The 24,177-nt window shown below is 29.8% G+C and overlaps 1 protein-coding gene across 1 annotated transcript; it reads right to left on the reverse strand.

Annotated features, from left to right (window-relative positions):
• Positions 1–254: 254 nt before the first annotated feature.
• On the reverse strand, positions 255–23,884 carry LOC113514981 (vacuole membrane protein 1). The gene is made up of 10 exons (XM_052895804.1): positions 23,745–23,884; positions 22,863–23,173; positions 14,273–14,373; positions 13,018–13,131; positions 11,813–11,912; positions 9,573–9,754; positions 8,981–9,181; positions 8,156–8,380; positions 7,321–7,625; positions 255–6,704 (listed from the first exon to the last, which is right to left on the reverse strand). Exons 2-9 carry the CDS (start codon positions 23,049–23,051, stop codon positions 7,358–7,360), a joined length of 1,380 nt encoding a protein of 459 aa, XP_052751764.1. The 5' UTR covers positions 23,052–23,173; positions 23,745–23,884; the 3' UTR covers positions 255–6,704; positions 7,321–7,357.
• Positions 23,885–24,177: the final 293 nt, after the last annotated feature.

Below are 24,177 nucleotides of genomic sequence, written 5' to 3' on the forward strand. Positions count from 1 at the left end.
TAGGCTTCTAGAGATGTTTTATGAGAAACGCTGCTGCCTATCCCTCGCCTTCCTTTGTCGACTCTTACGACAACTACAGGTAAGGAAGGGGTGGCCTATTCTACGCCGAGACCACGCAGCAAATATAGAGAAAGAAAGCTAATATAGTTATTTGTACATATTTTCTGTGCCTACCTAATTAAAACTCAGATTCAGTAGATCTGCAGTAACCATTCGTGTATAGAACATGTAAGATAAAATGAAATAATTTACACTAAAACCGAACATTCACTTTATTTATTGCTTCCAGAGTACCAAACCTCAAAATTTACAAAATTTTATAAGCAATATTTTGTACTAAATGTACCACTCAACTTAACTATATATACTGTCTAATTAAATACACCATGCAATTTTATATAAACCGAAAAAAAACAACAACAAATAAACAATAAAAATTTTAAAACAATCCTTAGCTTCACACATTTTCTTGCTACAAATAAATTAAAACAAATTACTTGATTGAATAATTGGATTATATTTACTAACTATAAATTTATTTAAATGGTGCACATTTCAAAATGTAATGTGAAACTACAAATGAAATAAATTGTGCAAATTATTATTATTAAATGTAGTCAATAAAATCCACATAGGTTGACATAAGAAAATATTATGACTCAAATGACCTATTTATATTTATAAACCATTAGAAAAAGACATATTCCAGATGTATGTGCATAGGTACTGCTTTATATTTGAAATATTTAATATTTATAACGTTTACACCTACATTTGTAATATATATAGGAATACGAACTTATTATTGCATCCTGATAAAACTCGGCTGACACCTTCCGGTCCGGATAGATTAATACATAATAAGTATTGTTGAGAGAATTCTGGCAAGTCCTGTTGCATGGCTGCAATTCAAACTGTAAATTTTAACTTCTTGACCCAAGAATATATATTAGTTAAACTATGTATATGGAGTAAATTATAATAGTGATCCGTCGAAAAATATCTTATGTGTAGATAAGATACGATCAAAGCGGTCGATAGCTTTGTGTATGATAGGCATGGGCAAACTCATGTACACAGGTAACATAATAGCTCCAATACTGAAAGTTCAGATAATGTTATTACATGTCGTAAGCTAGCCATAATCGGCATATACTATACCTACATTCAATGGCAGAGACAAGGATAAATAACAGTGAAGGCGAATAATTCCGTCGTACGGAACACTGAGATCACTGAGAAACGTTTTCTTACTTTGCTCTCAACAAACTGACTTTCTGAAACTAGTCTAGAGTAGTTATATATAGTAGAGGTGTTAAACTGGTTTCCAATTTTGCCCGGTAAGAATCTAATCGAACCCAAAGATGTACCTTGATAAATAAAGTCCACTCTATTTAGAATTTAATACAATCACTGTAATTTAACAATAGCTACAATATAAAATATCAAAAGCTCGTAGAATCATGGAATGTTCAATCACAAAAAAATTATATAGTTCCGAAATAGAGACATAAAAAATTATATTTAAAGCCTTAGGCATAATGAAATATTTTAAATTCTGAATTCCAAATAGAATGTTATATTGTTAAGCATTATACATACATTCAAATAAACGCACTGAACTATTATGATCAACATTGTGGTCATTGCTTTGAGATAGTCATAAATAATCTAAAAATCGATTATATAATCAGTAGTATCGATTAAGTTAATAATCGTTTATTAGATTACTATTACAGAGCTATTCAGGAATGCATATCATTGATATACTAATGAAACTGAATCACTCCTATTAATAAAAACTTTATTTAATACTGGCTACTTATTTAAAATGTTTACTTTTCCCTAAATATTCTATTATGTCTTTTAGTATCTTACCAACCAAGTTAACATGACACAAATTATAAGTATTGTGTCAAATTACACGATATACCTTAAATATTGTAACAACTACACAATTGTAATCTTTTTTTTTTCTATTTCACATTTTAAATAAAATGCTCAGTATAATTTGTAACAATTTTGAATTTTTTTTTTACCGAAAAAAACAATGTGTATAATAAATAAATTGAAAGAATAAAGAGGTTGTCTAAATTATGTATTACTTTTAGATTTAATTTTAAATGAGTAATTTCGGTAAAAAAGAATTATACCAAAAACGTTACATATTATTCTAGTAAAACAAAAAAGTTTAAATACCAAAACTTTCCAAACAAACAATCAAAACTAGGTTAGATTGAGAAGTCATAATATTGGGGGATGTTAGGAACAGCACCAAAGAAATTAATTTATATAATTATATTTGGAATAAATCACAATTATTAAATATTTAAATAATTCGTATAAATGATCTTACATTACTTAAACAATTTTTTTTACTGATGCACCATAAAAATTGTTTTGGTAAGGACACTATAGAAAAAAACAAATGCCTCTACACTAGACCCAAATCGATGGATGTCTCTTGTGCCTTGTCAAACACATGATAATAGTGCATGCATAATTTAATAAGGATCATAATAAATATTAATGATTAGTTTTAGAGCTTCAATATAGACGAAAATGAATGAACAGAAGTAAATAATAGTAAAAAAAGTGAATAATATATTAAAAAATTAAATACAAAATCCTTTGTATTTTATTGCGATTATAATCTTTATAATGATTTTTTTTTATAATCTAATCATATTTTTAGTAGCATATACCAATAATTGTTAATATTGTACTGACAATTACAAGGAATAATGATAGAAATTTAGAACTAATTTATTATGATCCTTAGAATACTCTATATTATAAATAGGTGCGCACTAAATACAAATGATAATTATTATAGTGTCCGATATTATATGTGCTCAGTATATCCACATTTTTTTTACAGTTCCTTAATTTATAACTAATATTTAATATCACTGTCCCTTCACTCTATGCCCTAATTCTGACAAGTGACAGTTAACTATTGGGGTTTCAAATTATGCCATTGTAACACTAATTACAGATTAATTTGACTTACTAAACATTGATTTAGTTATATTAGAATATATTATTTACAAATTTAGAATTCACATACAAACTTGTACATCCATGATAATTATAAATCATTAATAAGATTATTATTTCATACTATTAATTACGATTCTGATGTGATTTCACTAGGGCAGTAACATTTTCTGTTTCCACTTGGTGACAATATTTTAACTATTTTTAGTTATTAATATAGGAATGTGATATATACTCAGTATAGAAAAAAAATTAAACTAAAATATGACAAATATTATGTTAAGCTGTCACAAAGTTTCAATGGCCTAATTTGAAAACGCTTTAAAGTCTAGTTTTTTTTAATAATTTAGTCTACTTGCGAATAATTTAGTAGCTCAATCACTCACAACTAAATTAACTGATCTGTAAAAAACTTAGTTGAATAATTTTTTTTGTATACGTTATTTGCTACTCATTATTTGCTAAGCAGTTCAAACTAGGTAACAGTGTGTGTATAAAATGAACTGTACATAAATTACTTAATCCTTAATTCTTCTAATTATTTTTCATTCCCTGATATACAAAAATAACTCTAGATATACAATCACTGTGACATTGAAAATGGACTGGGAATTCAACAACATTTTACACTCATTTCTAACTAGTCGGTGATGTTCGCTGTGCAACATTGTTAAAATACCCTTATAAATTAAATAAGAATACGATATCAAGACATTAGGTTTAATTTTTTTTGGTAAGTACTTACTCGACTATAAACATTTTTGTTGAGAGCCAATTCTTTTAAGTAAGTGATTTGAATGTGAATCTTGAATTGTTTTTTGTATATCAATGGTTTCACTACAAAAGTGATATAACTGCAACAGAATTGCATTCTACTAAAACTACAATTTGTATACATATGTTTATTTAACCACTCTCCATTGTCTTTAGTTAATTTCTTAAGTAACTATCTATCTGTCTCTAACGATGGTAGTTATTTGACCAGTATATTGTAAAACTTTGGCCGATATAACTGACTTATTTCCAGAAGTTATGGTTAAGTCATATATCAAAATACTAATGTATCTTGTTGGATTGGTGGTTAACCTATTTCTTAGTTCATCTGAATAAAAAATGTTTGAAACTGCCATAATGTCACTGTGACAAATTACAACAAAGATAAATTTGTAATTAAATACAAGTTGGAATATTAACAGCATCTGCCTCTGGAGGTTTTATTTTGCTATATTAAAAACCAATTTTTTATACTGTATACGGAAAATATTAATGTTTGTCACCTTAAATTCTTATATTACTTTTCCACATAAATTTGTTAAAATGTTTGTAATTTATCCAGCAATAAAATGGCTATCAACGTTTCATTAATTTGGCACGACCATTAAGAGATTATAAAAAAATATACTGTGTTCACTACCGCATGTGCAGTATATTGGTACAAAGTTTGTTAATTCTTAATCCACCCAACAATAATGGGAATATTACAGAGGGTCTTAATTTAAATCCAAGGACCTTCAAATGAACACCCTCAATCAGGGCCTAATTTAACTATTTAGTTGTTCTGGGCAAAAAAATATGTTTACAGCCCTTTATAATAAATGACTATTGCCAACTTGATTGAACTCGTTTTACTACTCTGAGCAATTTATCCATACTGATGCCTATTTTTCGAGCAGTAATGGATTAGCATTAACATGATTAGATTATAACCATCATGACAGACAAACAAAAATGTCTGGTGACCCCTGTTTTAGAGATGATAGAATACTATAAAAAGTAGTCAAGAATTGTGTTGAAGTAATTACTAATTTCCTTTTTTTTTTAATGTATCAAGTATATTAGTTTAATTCGATATATGCAACCTAAGCTATTGTCTACAATAGCGCCAAATGCCAAACCCTATATCCCATTGAATTGTTTAATATTATTTTGTATATAAATACAGCCCTTAATATGAATTACCTGATAACGCCACAGATTGATTATATCCTAATATTGTATCGTGTTTATGATATTTATTTATTTACAATGACAAGACGTCATGAAAATTTAGGTTTGAATCTCAGACAAACAAAAAATATAGAAGCCTCAAAATCATGTTCGCCCATAAGCATACGAGTACACTTGTTCACAAACAAATTAACAATAACATCGTGCTTATTAAAATCTAATATGTTTTAAAATAAGTGTTACCAAAATTAAGCATAGACATTGCATTAAATTAGAAACAATATTAACTGTTATAAGTCCATTTTGTATCTACTTATCATTCTCATTATGAACTATTTTGACATAATTAAATATCCTAAGGTTGCTTTATGCTGTTCACTAGCTTATGAAAATATAACAAATGGCAACACTATCAAAACAATGGTTACGTATTTTAATGAAATTATTACATCTATACTTTTTGTTAGTCTGTGGCTTAAATGAACACTTTATTAGTTCTGATTTCGAATTGGACTAGTGCAAAACGATTGTATCCTGTTATTTAATATTATTTAATAGTATAACCACTAATTCATTCAAAATATACAGCCCTAATTAACATTATTGAGAACACACTTTATAACACCCAATGCAATTATTCTAAGCACTCGTTTTATTCCAATACTTTATTTATGTTAAATATCTACTCTTCACTTCACATTATTTACTAGTTATTTACAGATTATTGTTATAAAGGCAAGAGTTCATTGGTCGGGCGATAGCTGTTTATTTTATATAATCTTGCCGTCCTTTGAAAATTATAATGTGACTCACATTAAAGTTTGAGTATTTTTTGAAAATGTTATTGTACATATGTGACACATATGTATATTTAAATTTCTCATCTTATATTTTTACTGGTAACAAATGACATTAAAAAATCTATAAGGATCTATTAGTGCGATAAAATTAGAATAAGCACATATGTACGCCAACAGTCGCTAGATAACGTTACTTTGTTAGACCAAGATAATATAAGGTGTTAAAAAAACAATAACTTGGCAGAAAACTTATAATAATGACAAAATATTCTCCACTGATTAAGAGTGGAATGATAAACGAGAGTAATAAAATTAAATTGTATAGTCCTATTAATTGTACGTTTCGAAATCGCAAAGTTTGGACTTTGCGACTGATTACAAGCAATTTATTATCAAACATTATTGTTATTAATTTCGAATCTAGGTCACTTATGCGGATATTTATCTATGAATCAGCACTGTTATATTAACTAGTAGTTTGTTGTCTCATATTATTATAGGTATATTATAAAAAAAAAATATTGATATACAAAAAACCCAAGAGCACATTCTCATACAAAAGATACATTTAAAATCGAAGAACATTTCGGTATATTTGTCATTGTATTATGAATCATTAGAGATGAGTGTAAAATCTGATTAAATTTCTCTCTAGTTTCAATTAAATTTTTAGTATATTGTGTTATCTAGGTTCTTTTATATATCAATACGAAAACATTTTCAAGAAAAACTCAAAATTCATTTTGTGAATAGAATATTCGTCTTTTTAATCACTCCGTCGCCCTAAACAAAACATGTTAACCTATGAAATTAAATATCACGTATGGAACATACCAGAGGTATGTGCGAGCAGTGTCGCTGTATGAGTGTAGAGTAGAGACTTAAATTTGTGTGCGAGACTTGCGCTTGTGTACTACCGACGCCGGCGCGCTCGCTCCGTCGCTGCTCGTCGCCGTGCTGCAATTATAAATAATAATAATAATAAATACGTTTAAACCTTAGACTATATAAGATAGAGTGTCTCCATACAAATGCTTCGTGAAAAGCGGGTCAACTTTTTTTATACAATTTTGCGTGATAAAAAGTAATTAGTGATTCCTTTATAACTTCTATATTTATTTTGTTTTATAATTTTTGCATCTTTTTAATGCGTAAAAACTAATTTTATTTATTAAATATAGATACGTTAAGATACATTGAGTGCGTAAGTATATAGAACACATAGAAAAATGAGTCAGCTAATTTGACAATAAGCTGATTAAAAGTTGACCTGTTTTTGAAATTCGACGCTCTATCTATATAATCTAAGGTTTAAACATATTATGCAGTGCAATCTAGTCCCCAACTAAACAAAGCTTGTCCTTTGGGTACAAGAAAATTGGTATAAAGTATTTAAATATTTTTTGTTTGTGACTTCGTCTGCGTACCCAGGATTATGCTGATTGCCCGGGATAAAGCCTTCCAGCCAGCTTATGACCTTCACCCCAAATACTACATATATATCAAATTTTATGACGACTAAGTAAAAAACAAACTCACATTCATTTTTAACACATCCTACAAAAATGCTTACCGAGTCCACCAAAAGCATCGCCCGGCGGTCTCAACCCCTAATCCCTCTTCTTACTCTTCTTTTTACCAGACCTCTTGCTGTAATTCTGCGCAAGCGCATTAACTATTGACACCACGAAGTATACCACCATCGCTAAGACGAATTTCTCTAATAGGCTCGACAATACCGATCCTTGGTTTTCTGGCTGCGGTGAGGATGAATCGTTTTTGTGGAGTCGAGCCTTTTGGTTTCTGAGGAACTCTAAAAGTGGGGCTTCAAGTCTTGGTCCTATATACGGTATCCTCTCAACCCATGATAGAACCTGGCTGAAATTAAAAATAAACATGGTAAAAGAGAGGGACATATTTATTACATAGCTGAATTGTTCATGTTATTCTGCTAAACCTAGAAACCCGACATTCGGTGCAAGTATCTATGAAACAAAAGATTTTCTAAAAATTTCTATTCTATATTATATATCTAGATTTCTAAAAATGAGCGAAATGTGAAAATAAATATGCTCAAGACTATAATCTTAGATGACGATTTTTTTAAAGAATATTCAATTTTATGTAAACAATGTGAATTTGCCATGTGATCTCGGCACAGAATAGGCCACCGCTTTCTGTCCTGTAGATGTCGTAAGAAGCGACTAAGCGATCTTAATGGTCGAGGAATCGGCAGTAGCATCTTTCTTAAAACATCTCCAAAGCCTAACTGCGTGAGACTTTTGTCCAGTAGTGGACAGTTAATGGCTGATATAATAATGTGAATTTGACTCAACGTAAATTCACATAGAACCTAACGAGATTGTCACATTTCTAGTGCTTACAAAAAAAAAAAAAGGTTGACTCACCCAACCAATACTTCATTGAATGCAACAATCACGAACATTTTCTGTATGTGCATCTTTATAACGGCTTTACCCAATACTGTGGCACCAAAGAACGTCCAGAAAGGCACTAAAAAGTGTCCACAAGTGAGTCCAGCCAAGTCGAAGAGTGGGTTAGGTACAGAAGCACACGCTAGAATACCAGCGAATCCCACTCTTTGTACTAGTTTCTGCACCATTATTTTGGCCCTGGAAAGAATTCTATGATTAGAATTTTTTAACAAAGTTACTAGTACTATATCTGTTGCAATAGAACTTAAAGGAAATGTAAACAAACTTAATATGCACCCAATCATAAAATAGTCTGCTGATACCCAATAGACTCAAATTAAAAAACGAATAATTAATTGTTACGACTCGATACTAATTTCATTTAGAGAGTATTTCTGTAATATTTTCAACAAGACTTTGTTACCATTTCATTATCTATTAAATCAGACTATATAAGAAAGAGAGAGAGACCGCGCAATTATTTACTGTTAAATGATCCTACGAGTGATTTTAATAAAACCTGATACACTTCTATCATCGATCCTATCCTCCTTTTCTATCTCCATCTTTGACCGCAACATCATTGTTGCAGGCCCACGAATATCCTATTAACATTTGTCTTAAATACTAGATAATATATTGTTAAAAAACACACACATATTTGTAACAAGAGATGTTAATTTAAAATTTAAAATAGTTATGCAGAAAACAGTCAACTCTTGTGGACATCACAGGTAAGGTGGTTGTTATTGGTACAACTTGCTGCAATTAACGGTGGAGTTCATATCTCAATCATACCTGCCAGTTTTAGAATCATCATTGGCATTGAGTTCAGCGACCCCACCACCCGAAAGCCGCGCCGCTCGCGCCATGAAGTAGGGCGGCAGTTCACCTAAGGCTGTCCCAATGCCCCACATCATGGATTCCACGCGGACCTTTGACATTATATTCCATATTGATACCGCATTGTTGGGATCTATTTCTGCAGGGCAAATTATGCTGAAAACAAATATAACAATAGTTAGCGTTTTTTTTCATCTGAAAATCATAACACAGATTAAAAATAAAAATGAGAAATTGTCTATGTTATTTTTTAAACCTAGATTAAAAGCTACCATTAACAAATTTACATCCATGGCAACATTTATATCATAATTTATTATTCATAGAACTAGTCTATAGCGCTTTATTAACCACTTGTAGTGGAATAACATAAAAAAGGAGTATCATAAATGTAACAATATATTCTGTTATGTTCATGGTGCTTTATATTTGTCGGCGGTTACCACTTTCCTTCAGGTGAGGCATTCCAAATTGTGTAAAAAATATAATATATCAAAAAGCGACTTTGTTTGCTATTCTATATTTTAAAGTAATCTAATATACTGACTCATTAGGATAAGGCGGTTCAGGAAAGTTGAGCGCCCCGCACTCGTACGCCGCAAGTGTGACCCGCGCGATGTGCGGTCCGAGGTACAGCAGGAATGTATGAAGGCCTGTACCGAGGCCCACTGAGCTGCACACACCCAGCACCACCCACCAACCCCACCACGCCAGCGTTGATACCACCAGCTGAAAGTAAAAACAAAGGGAAGAAATTAGAGTTAGTATTACAATAAAATATTAAATAATTATTATAAGACAACATCATATATACAATATATATATATATAAATAATAATGGTACTAGAAGAGTACGCCACACCAAGATAATTGAAGTTTGCTTAGAGGGTATGAAGACATGATTGATTGTTTTATGATTACAAAACAATCGATTTTACGAATTAATTTTACAATTGTCTTGTGTTATTGTCTCAACCAATGTTAAATAAAATTATGTACATGGACTACACATATCTACGTAGTCTATTATAATTAGTAATTATTTTAAAGTACCAGAAAACAAAACAAAAATTTAAGAAAATATATTTTAAATTCTAAATAAACTTTTGGTTTTGCTTTAAAATTAAATGAGAGTCAGGTTTCGAATAATCATGAAACAATTCCTTTTGAGCCTGACACTGGCAGCTTTACTACCGAGAATTGTTTAAATACGAATTGGATGTTAGTATAGCAACACGCGTGTTGAACGCATGAGTAGGTCTACTGTCACAACATACAATTGTTATTGCTGAAGAATGGAACTGTTGCGTGACCGGTAGCAATAAAACCTGGGGTATTGTCGCGTATTCATGCGTATAATTCTATATTTGTGCGAGAGTTGTAATCATAGTGCTTACTGATCGTCAATGATACTAGCTTAAAAAAGAGATATTCACACCAGATTCTTTGTTAGTTAACTCCAAGTCTGTTGCGACCTATATAATTTTTTTTTCAACCACGAATTTGGCTATCAAGCATACAGCCCGTCTGATGGTAAACGGTTGCTGAAGTACATTGTACATAAGTATACCTGAATATTTTTTCCTCTGACGCGATCTCCCCTGTTGATGATATACATCCATCTACCTTACGGGTAATATAGATACCGATCCGATATCTATATATTGGGTTTCTTTAGACATTGATGGTAGAAAAAAAGTTATCACACATATCGCTCATATCGGTTGGATATTTATTTTCGAATATGTTAAATATGTCTGTTATCAATTTTTTTTTTGGATAACAGACTTTTGATATGTCCGCTATTGAACCAGTATTACAGAAATTGTAACTAAAATATATAGATAATGCTATATATATCCCTACTAGGCAAGCACTGCATTTTAAATCAGCAGTTATATCTCAACTTCTCTCTAAATTTAATAGTCATTAAACTCTAAATTTAATGACTATTACTATATTAAAATTACACCAACTGGTAATATAAAATTTACAGTTAATTCTGGAATATGGTCCACCCGAATAAAAAGTCTCATTCAATCCTTACAGACGTTTAAAGAACAACAAATCATTAATTTTACTTTACGTTACATTCAAGCAACATTTATGCGAATTATTGAGTATTACATGCATATAAACAACCATAAAATAAAATTTATTTATGGAAACGACTTGTAACTATTATAACACTTGTGTAACAATAAATATGTAGTACACATTAATTTAGAAGCACTATTTCACATCATCTATTCAAACCAGCAAATTTTAAATATTTCTTATTATAATGTTTAGTGATGTCTAACTGTGAACACTTTCCATAACGTATATGTAATACTTATTATTGGGGAGAATGGGATCATTGTAATGAGACTGAGAATCCCATTGCTAGAAATAACTTGGAAACTATCATGGTTAATTCATTCATCATCTCTGTTTTCATTTTCTATCACCCTTCACTGGTGCTCCACCAGCGTATAACGGTAGCGCAGGTGGAGCTGCCATTCCATTTTCATCCATCAAAAAAAAAAACTTATTACTTCAGCCATTAACTGTCCACTGCTGTACATAAGATTTCTCCATAAGGTAAGTTTTGCCAGTAATTGCCACGCTTGGCAGGCGGGTTGGCAACCGCAGTTAGGTTTTTAGAGATTTTTAATAGGGACGCTGTTGCTCTTTCCTCGCCTTTCCTTTGTCGCCTCTTACGACACCCACGGGAAAGGAAGGAGTGGCCCATTCTATGCCGGGGCACACACGGCGTATAATACTTATTATAATTAAAATACAAACCTGAACATAAAATTGGTGAGGCCCATTAATGTAATATGAAGCAACTGTGGCCACAGTCAACAGTACTATTGTCAATGCGAGTAATTTGTATGCTAATAATCTGGAAAGAAGAAGAGAGAAGTTTTGTACAAAAGTGAGTACTTGACCCAGTTCTGTTTTTGCCGCCAAGTAACTGTACTTGATAGTTATGTTTCGGTTTGAAGGGTCAGATATGGCCGTGAAATAGAATTTCACTTTTTTGTTCTTTCGAGGGCAAAGCAATAAACTGAGTTATGACCATTTTGTGTTGCTATAACTCACGCACGAATAGAAAAATTATATTAATTCTTTTATGTATTTTCCATTTTTATGGATATTTCTCTATGTCTGTTGCCATTTGTGTGGTGTTAGTAATGCAAGTAAATTATATACCTATCTATCTAAGTAGAATAGTGTATGTATATATACACTATTCTACTCAGCCTAACGCCTTAATCTTCAAGTTTTAAATGAATAACATGGTACCATGGTACCATAAACGTCATAAAATATTCTGTAGTAATATAGTGCTCTTTGTGTATACTTAAAGGCGATGGTTACCACTTTCCATCACGTGGGCCGTCAGCTTGTTTGTTATTCTAAGTTGCATAAAAAAAAGTAAAAAAAAAAAAATAGAAAGTTCTCAATTGGATAGTTTTTTTTTTTTTATGTTTGCTACTTCATATCTTCGTCAACTATGAATAGATTTGAATTTTTTTTTTTTTTTGTCTAAAAGGATATACATTCAGATTAGTGCTATAGAAATTTTATCCAAATCGATTAATCGATCGAAAATTAAGTAATTTAGTTTTAAATCAAAATAACTTATTTTTCCACAACTGAAGTCGTTTTTTTTTTGTGGAACACGATCTTAAATTTTCTTAGTAGAAATCTTAGTTACTTTTTTATTCAAAATTTAAGGTAAACAACATGATGGAAAGAAAAGTGATAACCGTGATCTATAGAGATGAACAGTACCATGAATATAAAAGAATACTCTGTGACTCGTTGTTATGCCCCTATACCCAATAATTTCATTACCTATCATATTCTCTTCTTCAAAACAAAACACAATCATACAAGCTGAGCTGCTTTACAGCAATAGCTCAAGTAGAAGAGAGGTACGCAAGCTGACGACTTTTATACAAAGTCTCCTTTCGGTAAAATTTTCTTATTATTCCACTTACCTTTGTACACCAGTAGTAATGAGAATAAAAAGTTCCCTAAAGAAGTATTCAAGTGTGGTAAGCGGCCGCCTCCATAGTACTAAACTATCTGAATCCATTACTATATTTTTGTTCCTGCAACAAAAAAGTATAGTTCTATTTTCTTGATCATGAAAATCAAATAAAAAAAAAATCATTTTTTTTTTATATATTACATTTTAATAGACTAGCAGATACTTTTTACGTATCAGATACTTGTGAATTGATAAAGAGAAAAATACAGATCCAAGGATCATACTATGGATTGAAACATAAAAAAATATATATATAATCTCCACCTATTTATCCCACTGTAGATACTAGTGAATAGAGGCGTTATTTTTAGTCTAAAAATATTAGTATTTAATAGAATTGCTCCACATATATTATGTATATACATATTTATGGAGAAAAAACACATGTGACATAGTTTGAGCAGATCATTAGCCGCCAAAGCCACTGAACTGACTACTTTCACAACATTTATATCTGTCATTATCACAAAAGACATTTATCATAATACTAGATACTGCCCGTGAGTTTATTCGTGTCGAATTTGAAAGACTTACGGTTCTGTACAAAATAGCCTGAGAGGAAAACTTCCCAAAACTTCAAACCAATAAATACTATGAGAGGCAAAATGTTAAATTTTAATTTCACAGATAGCTAGTACATGCATATATGCATTTATTATAACAATGGCTGTTTTGTAGGATTTTGAGTAACACAGTTTATTTTTCTTTGCGGCAACTACATTTATCAAATTTACAGCTACATCAATTATAATCTTGCCCTCCATGTTTCGACGTCATCCAAACAAAGCGCGTGTCACGCGTTTATTTCCCTTTCCGCATTCTATCTTATGCATATATATTATTAGACTGCCCGAAGATAACATAGTAATATTCATAATAACCAGAAGATATGTGATAAGTAATGAAGTTGATATAATAATTGGCACAATGCAGCTTGTCATTATATATAAATTGCCCAGGCATTATATAAAAATTCCTCATTAATCACTTGATTCACAACATAAACATTAAATAAAGAGATGGACGTAATCCTACAGCACTATCTAATCACAAACTAATGGTAAAGATTATTAATTAGTAAAGGAATGTCATTAAGTTCCTATGTTTATTTATTTGCAAGGAAGGTTTGCATTTAATCTTGCCTCACTATTTTAAAAACTTTAAACACTCAAAATTTTAAAATTATTAATATATTTTTTTACCTTGTCTCCTTGGGATGTGGGTGATGGAGCCCGTTGCGCGTGCGCTGGTCAGTGTCAGCTTGCACAGCGGCCGCCAGCTTGTAGTACCCAAGGCGGGCGAGCTATAGGACAATATGAAAACACACTGCATTTAGAAATATTATTAAAATATCAAAATCATATATGTTAATCATGTATGTAATGTTTCATCGCTTTTTTAAGAGTGCATAAATGCAACAATTTCAATTATAGTGCAGAATTGTGCGAAAAAACCAGCGCGATGAAAATTCGCCTTACCACAAAAATAATTTAAAACACTACTTAACTAAACAGTGTTTATCAAATCTCCAAACGGTTACATTTAGTTAGTGTAATAATGTTTTTTTTTTTATAATTTTATGAGCTAAAGACTATAAATTATTATAAAAAAAATATTACTTTAAATACCATTATTTTATTTTGAATGTTGGTAGTAGAAAATCAGTTTTCTATTGTTAAATTTATAAACAGATGTTAGACAGACTTTTTTTAGTAAAACGTGTAAAATGTAAATTATGATGTTCAATATATTGAACACCTGTCTATCGCAAATTTAATTTTTTTGTGGTAAGACGACTATTGTTTACAAAGTAATCAAAAATTGCCCTTACGAGATCAAAGTTAAGACAATAAATTCACAGATAGTCACTAATACATTATTTTTACTTAGTAAAATATTACAAAGTAATTTTTGAAGTCTGTATTCAAATCAGGTTAATCAAGTAGATACCTATTAATCTTGTACAAGTTTTTATATGCACAAAAAAAAAATTTATAGTTTAATTTTAATCTTTCAAAGAAAAATACACGAAACATTTCTTCTTCATATAATTTTATTTCACATTTTGAATAATTACTCGATATCACGATGACTATAAATAATGTCATCCGTGACACTAGAATTAACATATAAATCTATTTCAATTATAAATTGTATTCCATATTAGTATAAGTGATAAATGTTATCATATGTTACACGCATTATGCCAGTAGTCCATTTATCACAACGTTAGAAACTATATACAGTGAAATTGAAGGCTATTTCGTTCGTAGCTATATCAAGCAAACGTTCGATAGAGGTAGTCGATGAAAATCAGACGGTACCTAAATAGGATATTATACTTCCTACAAAAAAGAGCTATTGATCGAAGAGTTAAGTAATAATTAGACGGTACTAATATCTCGTTAGTATTCCAAAGTAATAGATGTTAAATGGGGCATAATCTCTCTTACTCTCTCTCTCTGTTTAGGGTAACAGTTGACTGGTAGAAAATACCATCAGACATTAAGTCCGCCCTGTGGACATATTTTACTGTGTGCAGAACTATAAATAAATAATCCTACAAAAACGAGCTATCGATCGATGAGGTAGCTCGGTGAAAACCGGACGGTACCAACATCGAGCTAATTCGAAAGAGGTAGTCGATGCGATAAATGAATATAAGTGCCTACATAAATGAGCTGTATTGATCGAAGAGGTGAAAACCGGATGGTATAAATAACGAGTTAATATTCTTAGGAAATAACTGATGAAAATATAATAAATTACATCTAAAATTATCAACTCTTGTAACACATTGACCTTGTGACCATGACATTGTAGATCGCAGTAGCTACTAGTGTAAAACTTTACAATATTTCTTATTGTATATTTATCGTGTTTATATTATTTTTTAATACATTGTACGTAATTTTAGTCGTCGATGTTCATACACGATAATCTCCAAAACTACTCTAGCGATATTAAGGATTTTTATCAAATATGTATTATTTGTTCCAGCTTAAGAGATGGAATAGTTTTATCGCCATAATAAAAATGGAACGGTGGGGTACAAAACAGCATTAGCAGTATCAGCTAATTGTAAATAAAGAATTAATCATGTACACACAAGAAGGGTTTAAGCACACAAAATAAATCCTACGACAAAAGACATTTATTTAGATACCTAAATAACGGAAAATAGATAATTTTGATAAGAAGTCTCTTATCAAGTTAACTACAGTTTTCAATTCATACACATGTATTATCCAGAACATATTTTTATAAATATTGCATTGTTATATATTATTAGTTACTAAGATGACACATAAAATTATAATAACCATTTTTTATTTTCCATTTTTTTGTATTATGTTTAGCATATTTCACACAGACAATGTAGTCTCTGTAATGAGTGGATAATTATTTTTTTAGGTTTTATTCGATTTGGTTGTTAAGAACTTAACTTCAGGGACAGATTAAAAACTACAACCGTATCGAACCTAAAACTTCCTTTACGCAAAACAACAATACATTTTACACTACCGATAATATTAAATAATTCACTTGATTATGAAATAGACAATTAAATAAAATATATTTTTTCAATAATACTTATGTTACTCACATAAAACACTGCACATAAATCAAGTACACGACATTTAAAACAGTTATGTTGCAAATATTAATATCGACGATGTGCGCGTGAGTGTGAGTTAAAGTTTATTTTAATACTGAGTGAAATTATTATGCCATCACGCCACCACAAAATTTCACTTTCGAGCTCTCACTCGCTATCAGTTGAGGTCGGTCCGGCGGTGTTGCCGAGGTGAAAATGAAAGTGAGATTGATCTACCTAGTCACTAATGCGAATTATGTAATATTGTGTTTATCCGACAACCAAAGAAAAGAGCGTATTCTTTTGAAGTGTATGTTTCAATCCTAAGTGCACGGTGTAATCTAATAATTATTTTGTGCACATTAATAAGTGAGGTAACGTTAGTAGACAGTGTTTTGTGTATACTTTGTTTCAATGGAACTTAATAGCATAAGATTAATAGTAGTGCAGATAAAAAAAATCAATGAATTAATCGAATTGTTGAATAATAAACTTCATAAGTCATAATATATTGTAATTATTTATGTTCGTTTTGCTACTCGCGACACAATCGTGAATCGCTGTTATGAATAAGGGCTCTTATTGAAATCGAAATTAGTTGGGCATCCTGCAATTTAAAACGCGAATAAAGCCGACCTTTACTGATTACAACAATTAAATAATGAAATATTGACATCAAATTAAATTTGATGACAAAATTTCAACAAAATGTACAAGTTACCTTTCAAACCCCCTTGTAAATAATAATGCAAAATTATTTTGGTCATTTTAATATACATATCAACTTTGATATATATATCAAAGTTGATATGTATATTAATTATATAAGTATATATATATATATATTAAATCATAAAAAAGTCTATATGAACATTAACGTTATATACTAGGTTATACCTATATAAATAACGTTAATATTCAGGTATAAGAAGTCAATATTTAAAAAACAACACCTCGTCAAAGTGCACATATTAAAGGAGCAAAACGTATTCTAAATCTATTCACTAAAGCCCAAATTTTAAATGTCTCTCAAGACAACCTTTAAAACATCATTAAATACTAAGATAGGCCATAATTTCATAGCAAAATATGAACAGTTTCAGTCGCGCGTGTTGCTTCACGTAATGTATTATTTTGGTCTAAGATACAAGAACATTATTAGAAGTTTACTTAAAACCAAAGTTCAGTAACTAAGTTCAGGGTAAACCAAGAGCGTAAACAGTGTTACAATTTCATTTTCAATTACTAAAAGAACTGCTTCCTTTGGAATATCATCAGTTCTTTAAAAGTACATAAACCCAGTATTAGAAAAAATATAATAGGTCCTATTTACGATATAGGTTATCAAAGTTTCACGACAGTTGGTAAATATTCAGAAGACGCTCGAATCGAAAAATTCACGTCAAATTATCTGATCTAAATTTAAATTAAGTAATCATTATGAATGAAATAAGAAAATACATTCTCGATTTTGTTCAAAACAATTAACAAATAGATTTAACAGTAGAATGATTGAAAAAAAAAAAAACCAATTAAACTGCACGTAAAGAAAAATGTACGTAAGTTTTTATTTATTTATGTATTAATGTTATATTATTATTAATGTACTTTTATTATTTATATATGTAGGTATATAGAGCTGTTTTTATTGTATTATATATTCAATTTTTACTGGGTATTATGTAGTTTATCTTTAATTGTACGGTTACTACCCTTATACATTCTACAGTTTTCTTTCAGCTTCTCAAAGGTTGACTGTAAGAGATCTCTTATAGGATAGGATAAGTCCGCCATTGTATATTAAATAATTTAATGTATTCAATGTGAATTATGTACAATAAAGATTTTACAACACAATACAATACAATTATATCGATTTTATTCCAAAAACACCTTAGATCATGATAATGTCCTATTCCTGTCGCGTTCAATTATAGATTTGTAAAGTTTTAAATTCGTAGGTTTATGGTATTCGTAGATAAGGCATAAAATCATAAAATTGCATACCAAAATGCGTGTGATCGACACACGATATTAACAAAGAGTTTTTTTTTCATAAACAAAATCATTGTATGCGCAGCTGTCCTTTATAAATCCAGAGATTTCATGATATTCAAATGACAATATTTGAAAGCGTACAATGTATTTAAATTACATGTATGAAGCATCGCATGAGACTAGGTACATTAGCATAATGCCGATGATAGTAATCTTTATATATGTCACACAATAATTGATTGAATTGCTGATGAAGCGGTTCTGTGTGACACTTTTCATCCTGCTGTGGCTTACGGCCAATAAGTCCATAGAGATAATTTTGTGTCTTTCTGTAACACATTAAGGCGCATTTTCAATTACGATAATATAATAATTCTTTATGACTTGGAGACATTTTTCAAGCACATTGTATTAAATTTATTAGAGAACAAAATCAATGTCGTACTTATACTCTTGGTTTTAGAGTTTATTTTTGTAAAGAAGTTTGTTTATAAAAATAGCGGTAGAGGTGGCGTGATCATCGCATGCGCAGATTGGCCTGTATTCGGTAACTATAATAATTATAATATTTGATGATGGACGATAAACTGTGCCTAAATATAAATGTCTGCGATCATTTTACAATACTGGTCTGAATAATTCGTAATTGTTTCTAATCATACTGTAGGTAATTAGTTTAATAATTGCGATTATCAACGTAAATGCACACGATGCTGTTCTAATTATATAAATCATACTAAACAAAGGTTTGTGTGAATATTAGAAATTTGTATACTTTTAAAATTTAATAGTTACAATTCAGTAAGTTAATGTTATATATATAAAATCATAAAATTATTACAGTAATTGTTTGTATAAGCTAACGCCAGTGAAGTCGACAATTGTGAATTCAATCGAAAGAGACTTGCAAATAATACCTAGACGAAGTTAGGCCAGCTTGTTATAAAGGAATTAAAAGTAAAATATTGATCGTTTTGGGGTCACTTCTTAAAAAATTTTAAAGAAAATAAAAAAAGAGATAATCTGTTCATATACAAGTACTTATAGTAAATAAATAAGAAATATATTACTAGATATGTAAATCTGTTTTCGCTTTGTTTTACGAACGTTAAACTGGGAGCGATTATTTTAAAAGGCAGTTCATTCAACTTACGGGACAAAGAAGTTTCAGAGTTATGTGTACACGATACATTATTTTTGTTCGATATAAATGAGGTATTAGACGTAACGAAAAGTTTTTCACATTACAGAATTATGCAATAGTGCAATTTGCCGTGTGGTCCCGGCAAAGAATAGGCCACCTCTTCCTTTCCCGTGGGTGCCATAAGAAGGGACTATGGGAGGGCGAGGGATGGACAGCAGCGTCCCTCTTAAAACATCTCTAAAGCCTAACTGCGGTTGTCAATCTGCCTGCCGAGCGTAACAACTCTACGTACTAGCAAACTCCCCAAGGGGGAGGCTTATGTTCAACAAAGAACAGTTAAAGGCTGATATGATGATGACGATGACTTGTAAAATTGAACAACATTTCCCAAACCCCGCAGACTGGGTTCTATACAAGTATGAAAAAAAAAAAAACTTTTATAAAGAGAGGGAAATCTGCACATATTTTAAAAAGAGACAATGAGCTGGCTACTTAGTTCTAGAACTAGGAACTCTCCTCTTAAGAGTTATATGGCCTAAGAGGTTGCTGACCCTTCGAAACACATCATTCACAAATTTTGCGGATATTGTAATTTCAGTCTCATGTATCATAGACTGGCAAAGCAACTAGTTAAGAGCTATTATTTATACACTTTGCGGTACTGAAATACGAAATGAAAATTATTAGGTCTGGCTCTTCCTTTATATAGCTTTTTATTGTGTCAAAAACTGCCCAAATCAGTGATTTTTAATGAATGCACCTTATTCATCAAGAAATAACTCTTTTGAATTGGTTTAATCCAGTTCGATAAGTTATCCTTCTAAATATTTTCTAAGGGTTGTATTGCAACAGTGAAAAGTTCTGAGGTTATTCAAAAGAATCCAGTTTTCTACCTTCTAAAGTCACATCAGTGTACTACTTATGCATATACCCAAAAAATTATGAAATTTTCTGTGGTGTCTGTTAACAGAGTACTTAGAGCCAGGGTACTTTTTACTGAGTACATAAAATCACTGAAACAACATCACAAGTGATGCAATTTTTAAAATAAGTTATTCATACATAACCCATGTAAAGAATGTCACATGGAAGAGTGATGAAATTCAGAATAATTAAAAAGACCATGTGCTATCTGACGAAGAAGTATATAAGAATAGACTCTGTTCTCTGCATAACTCTGCCCTGAGGTAAAGATATTTAGAAATATATCACATTCAGAGTTCTATAGAAATAAAGAAAATAATTTATAATTATCATATAATAATGAATTTATGTATATGTAGTTCATTTCAAATAATTTCATACTTTTGTAGCTATTTTCTGTAAGTATCAATTTTTAACCTTAATCATATATTTTATAAACAATGTGCAAAGATGTAAATATCATACAGAGATTTAAAATAATTTCAGCATTATAAAAAAATGTTCACAAGTTGTATTGACAAAGGAGTCTAAAATATAAATTTAGAAGAATTACTGTTAAATTTTATAAATGGAAAAGCCAGTGACAAATATTGGAGTTCAAAGATTATAACTTTCCAACATGTTTCTATTTATTCAGTAGATATTACAATATGAACATGATTATTAACAAGGTTATACATTTTAGACAATATGACTAAAATAATAATAATAAACAGTGAAAATATCAGTAAATAATAAGCCAAATGTTTTATGTGCCAAGACAAGATTTCTGAGCCAGATTGACTAAGTGTCAGATGCCCAGTATTTTACAAGTTACTCCATTTTTTAAACAATAATACAGAAACCTGTAATTGAGAAGATATTATAATTTATTCTGTGAGGGAATAATTAAATCTCAAATAATTATCGAGGACAGGGTTGTCACATAACCAAATGTGCAATTTTTAAACACATGATTTAAAATGGTGCTGAGACTTTAATCAATTCTGTGACACTATTTTCCTACACTTTAAAACTAAAATTTTTATTTGATTAAACAAATTTATTATTTTATAAATCACAGAGAAGTAATTGTAAAGTAGCAGACTCATTTTTATCATTTTATGTACACTAATAATAATCTCATTGTACTATCAATCAGTAATTTTTATTTTAGTGATGGGAAAATTGTACTTCAAAATTTAAGCACTGTAAAATAATACCTTCATAAGAAATCTAAAACAGATTTTTTATTTTGCAAAAAAATTTAAAAATGGATATATAAATGTCAAATCCCAAACATTAAACATTACTTTAACAAATTTATAAATATAATAAAATTTTATTATTATTATTAAAATTCAATACTTATATTTTTTGAGAAGTGAGATGTAAGCATATACCATCCAAAATATAGGTATCAAGAAGTAGTAGATGGCTACCCTAAATTGCTGATATATAACAATAAATAAACTACTTGGTTGTTACTACTTATTAAAAACAGAGAAACTTGAAAAATATAGAGTATCTGGCAATCTAATCCTGTTGTGTTTACAGTTATTCCTTAATAATGTGATATAGTTTTGTCACACATAATAATATATATTATATTAATATGTAATAGATATTATATTAATATGTAATAGATATTACACTATATTGTGAATTCTTTTATATGCATAATCAGACTGTTAATTTACTTGAGAACTTTTTCAAATTGTGACAAAATTAAAATGCTAGAAGCAATTGAACTTTTATGAAAATATTTTATGATTGAAACTTAGAAAATTTAATAATTTATATGCAAAAAAAATATTAATTAAACAAATACTTCATAAAAACATTGTGTTATGCTACATAAAAAACTATAAATACTTGTAAAAATCTACTGTAGATATGGGAATAGTAAAAAAATATACCAATATTTCATAATATAAGCACAAGCAATCTACAAATAAAAAAAAATGCATCAATTATTTCATGTAATAAACATACTATTTACAAATATTAATAACTGATATTATTAACTTGATAAACAATATAAGTATTGCATAACGCAACTTCCTAAAAATAAAAAAAAATAAGCATAACAGTACAGGCGGGCAACAAAGGAAACAAAGCACAGTCACAAACGCAAACAGCTTTATACCAGCTCATTTTTGTTTCCAGTTGAACGCTGGCCCCTTTTCCTGCATTCCGCTCGAAGCTGTTCCTTATTCATTGCTGCCAAAGCTTCTGAGCTCAAATTTTGACGTGTTCTTCCATTTTCACTAACAGAATTCTGTCTTGGTATGGCAACTGATGTTGCCTGACTACGAGTACGTCTTGACCCTGCCATAATTGTATATTCTTCTTTTTCTCTATTGTTAGTGTTATTTTTTCTTTATTTTTCAATAATTTCAAGCTTCATGAAGCTCTTCAGAATTTAAATTTATTTATTTCCCATAGTATCTTCCATGCCTTGTAGATTGTACAAAATCAGTCAAATAAACATTTAAATATATAAAAAATTCATATAATAAATAATTATAGTACAATATAATACAACATAATTTGGCAGATATGTATAGATGATTAAACTTAATATAAATTGTAAGAAAAATAAAAACATTTCTACATGACACAGAGGTAGCTAAATGAAGATGAGAGCAACACAATAAACTTGTTGTTTGACATTTGGAATATACCATTCTTTGAAAGAAATTATTAAGTGTATATTAGGAATAATAACTTAAAATATTTCGTGTCTACTAGGACTAGAATTTAACAGATGTGTAAATTTATCATCACTAACGAAAATATTGATTATTGATGCTCATTGAAGTGTAACGTTAGGTTGTGTCAGTGAGATTATATGATCATATAAAGAATGTATATCAGCATATTCATAAAACAAAAAGCCTTTAACAGCCCCTAGTAAATAAAGCGATAATTATTTTACTGGAAAATTATAGGGGACAATCAGCATATTGATATGCAAGTTCTAACCTAACATAACAAATATGGATATAGCGAAAATATGTTCACTTACATTCGAGCAATATCCAAAACGCACACTGTTAACTTTAAGAGGCTGATATTTCTTCAAAAACTAGTTGGACACCTATTTATAAAATACATTCAACTTCCAACAAAGTAACTATAAAGAAAGATAAGTTGTACTGAAATATATTGCCAGTTGAAAACATTAAATTCTACTCCTTTAATATTTGAAAAATAATATAATAAAAATTACACAATGTAATTATGTTACGTTATTTAAGAATATTAAATTACATCTTGTAAATGTATTTGTAATATTCATGAATTTTAATAATGAATGATATTTAATATTTACATACATTTATCATAATTTCGTTTTAAAGAAATGTTTACATTTATGCAAATATAATTAGTAGAGACAGGAGACAGGCATGACAGATATGTATGTATGTAGGACGAAAGATACATCATCAATTGCAATT

This window comes from Galleria mellonella, unplaced genomic scaffold (assembly GCF_026898425.1).
Source record: "Galleria mellonella isolate WM207_F2 unplaced genomic scaffold, CSIRO_AGI_GalMel_v1 utg312, whole genome shotgun sequence".
In the NCBI taxonomy this organism is placed as follows: Eukaryota; Metazoa; Arthropoda; class Insecta; order Lepidoptera; family Pyralidae; genus Galleria; species Galleria mellonella.

Excerpts from the sequence above, each read along its gene's own strand:
- LOC113514981 (XM_052895804.1), bottom strand. The coding sequence starts at position 23,051 with ATGGCAGGGTCAAGACGTACTCGTAGTCAGGCAACATCAGTTGCCATA. Across the intron at positions 14,374-22,862 it reads CTGGAAACAAAAATGAGCTG|CTCGCCCGCCTTGGGTACTA; the intron begins GTATAAAGCTGT and ends ATTGTCCTATAG. Across the intron at positions 9,755-11,812 it reads CTCACCAATTTTATGTTCAG|CTGGTGGTATCAACGCTGGC; the intron begins GTTTGTATTTTA and ends TTTTACTTTCAG.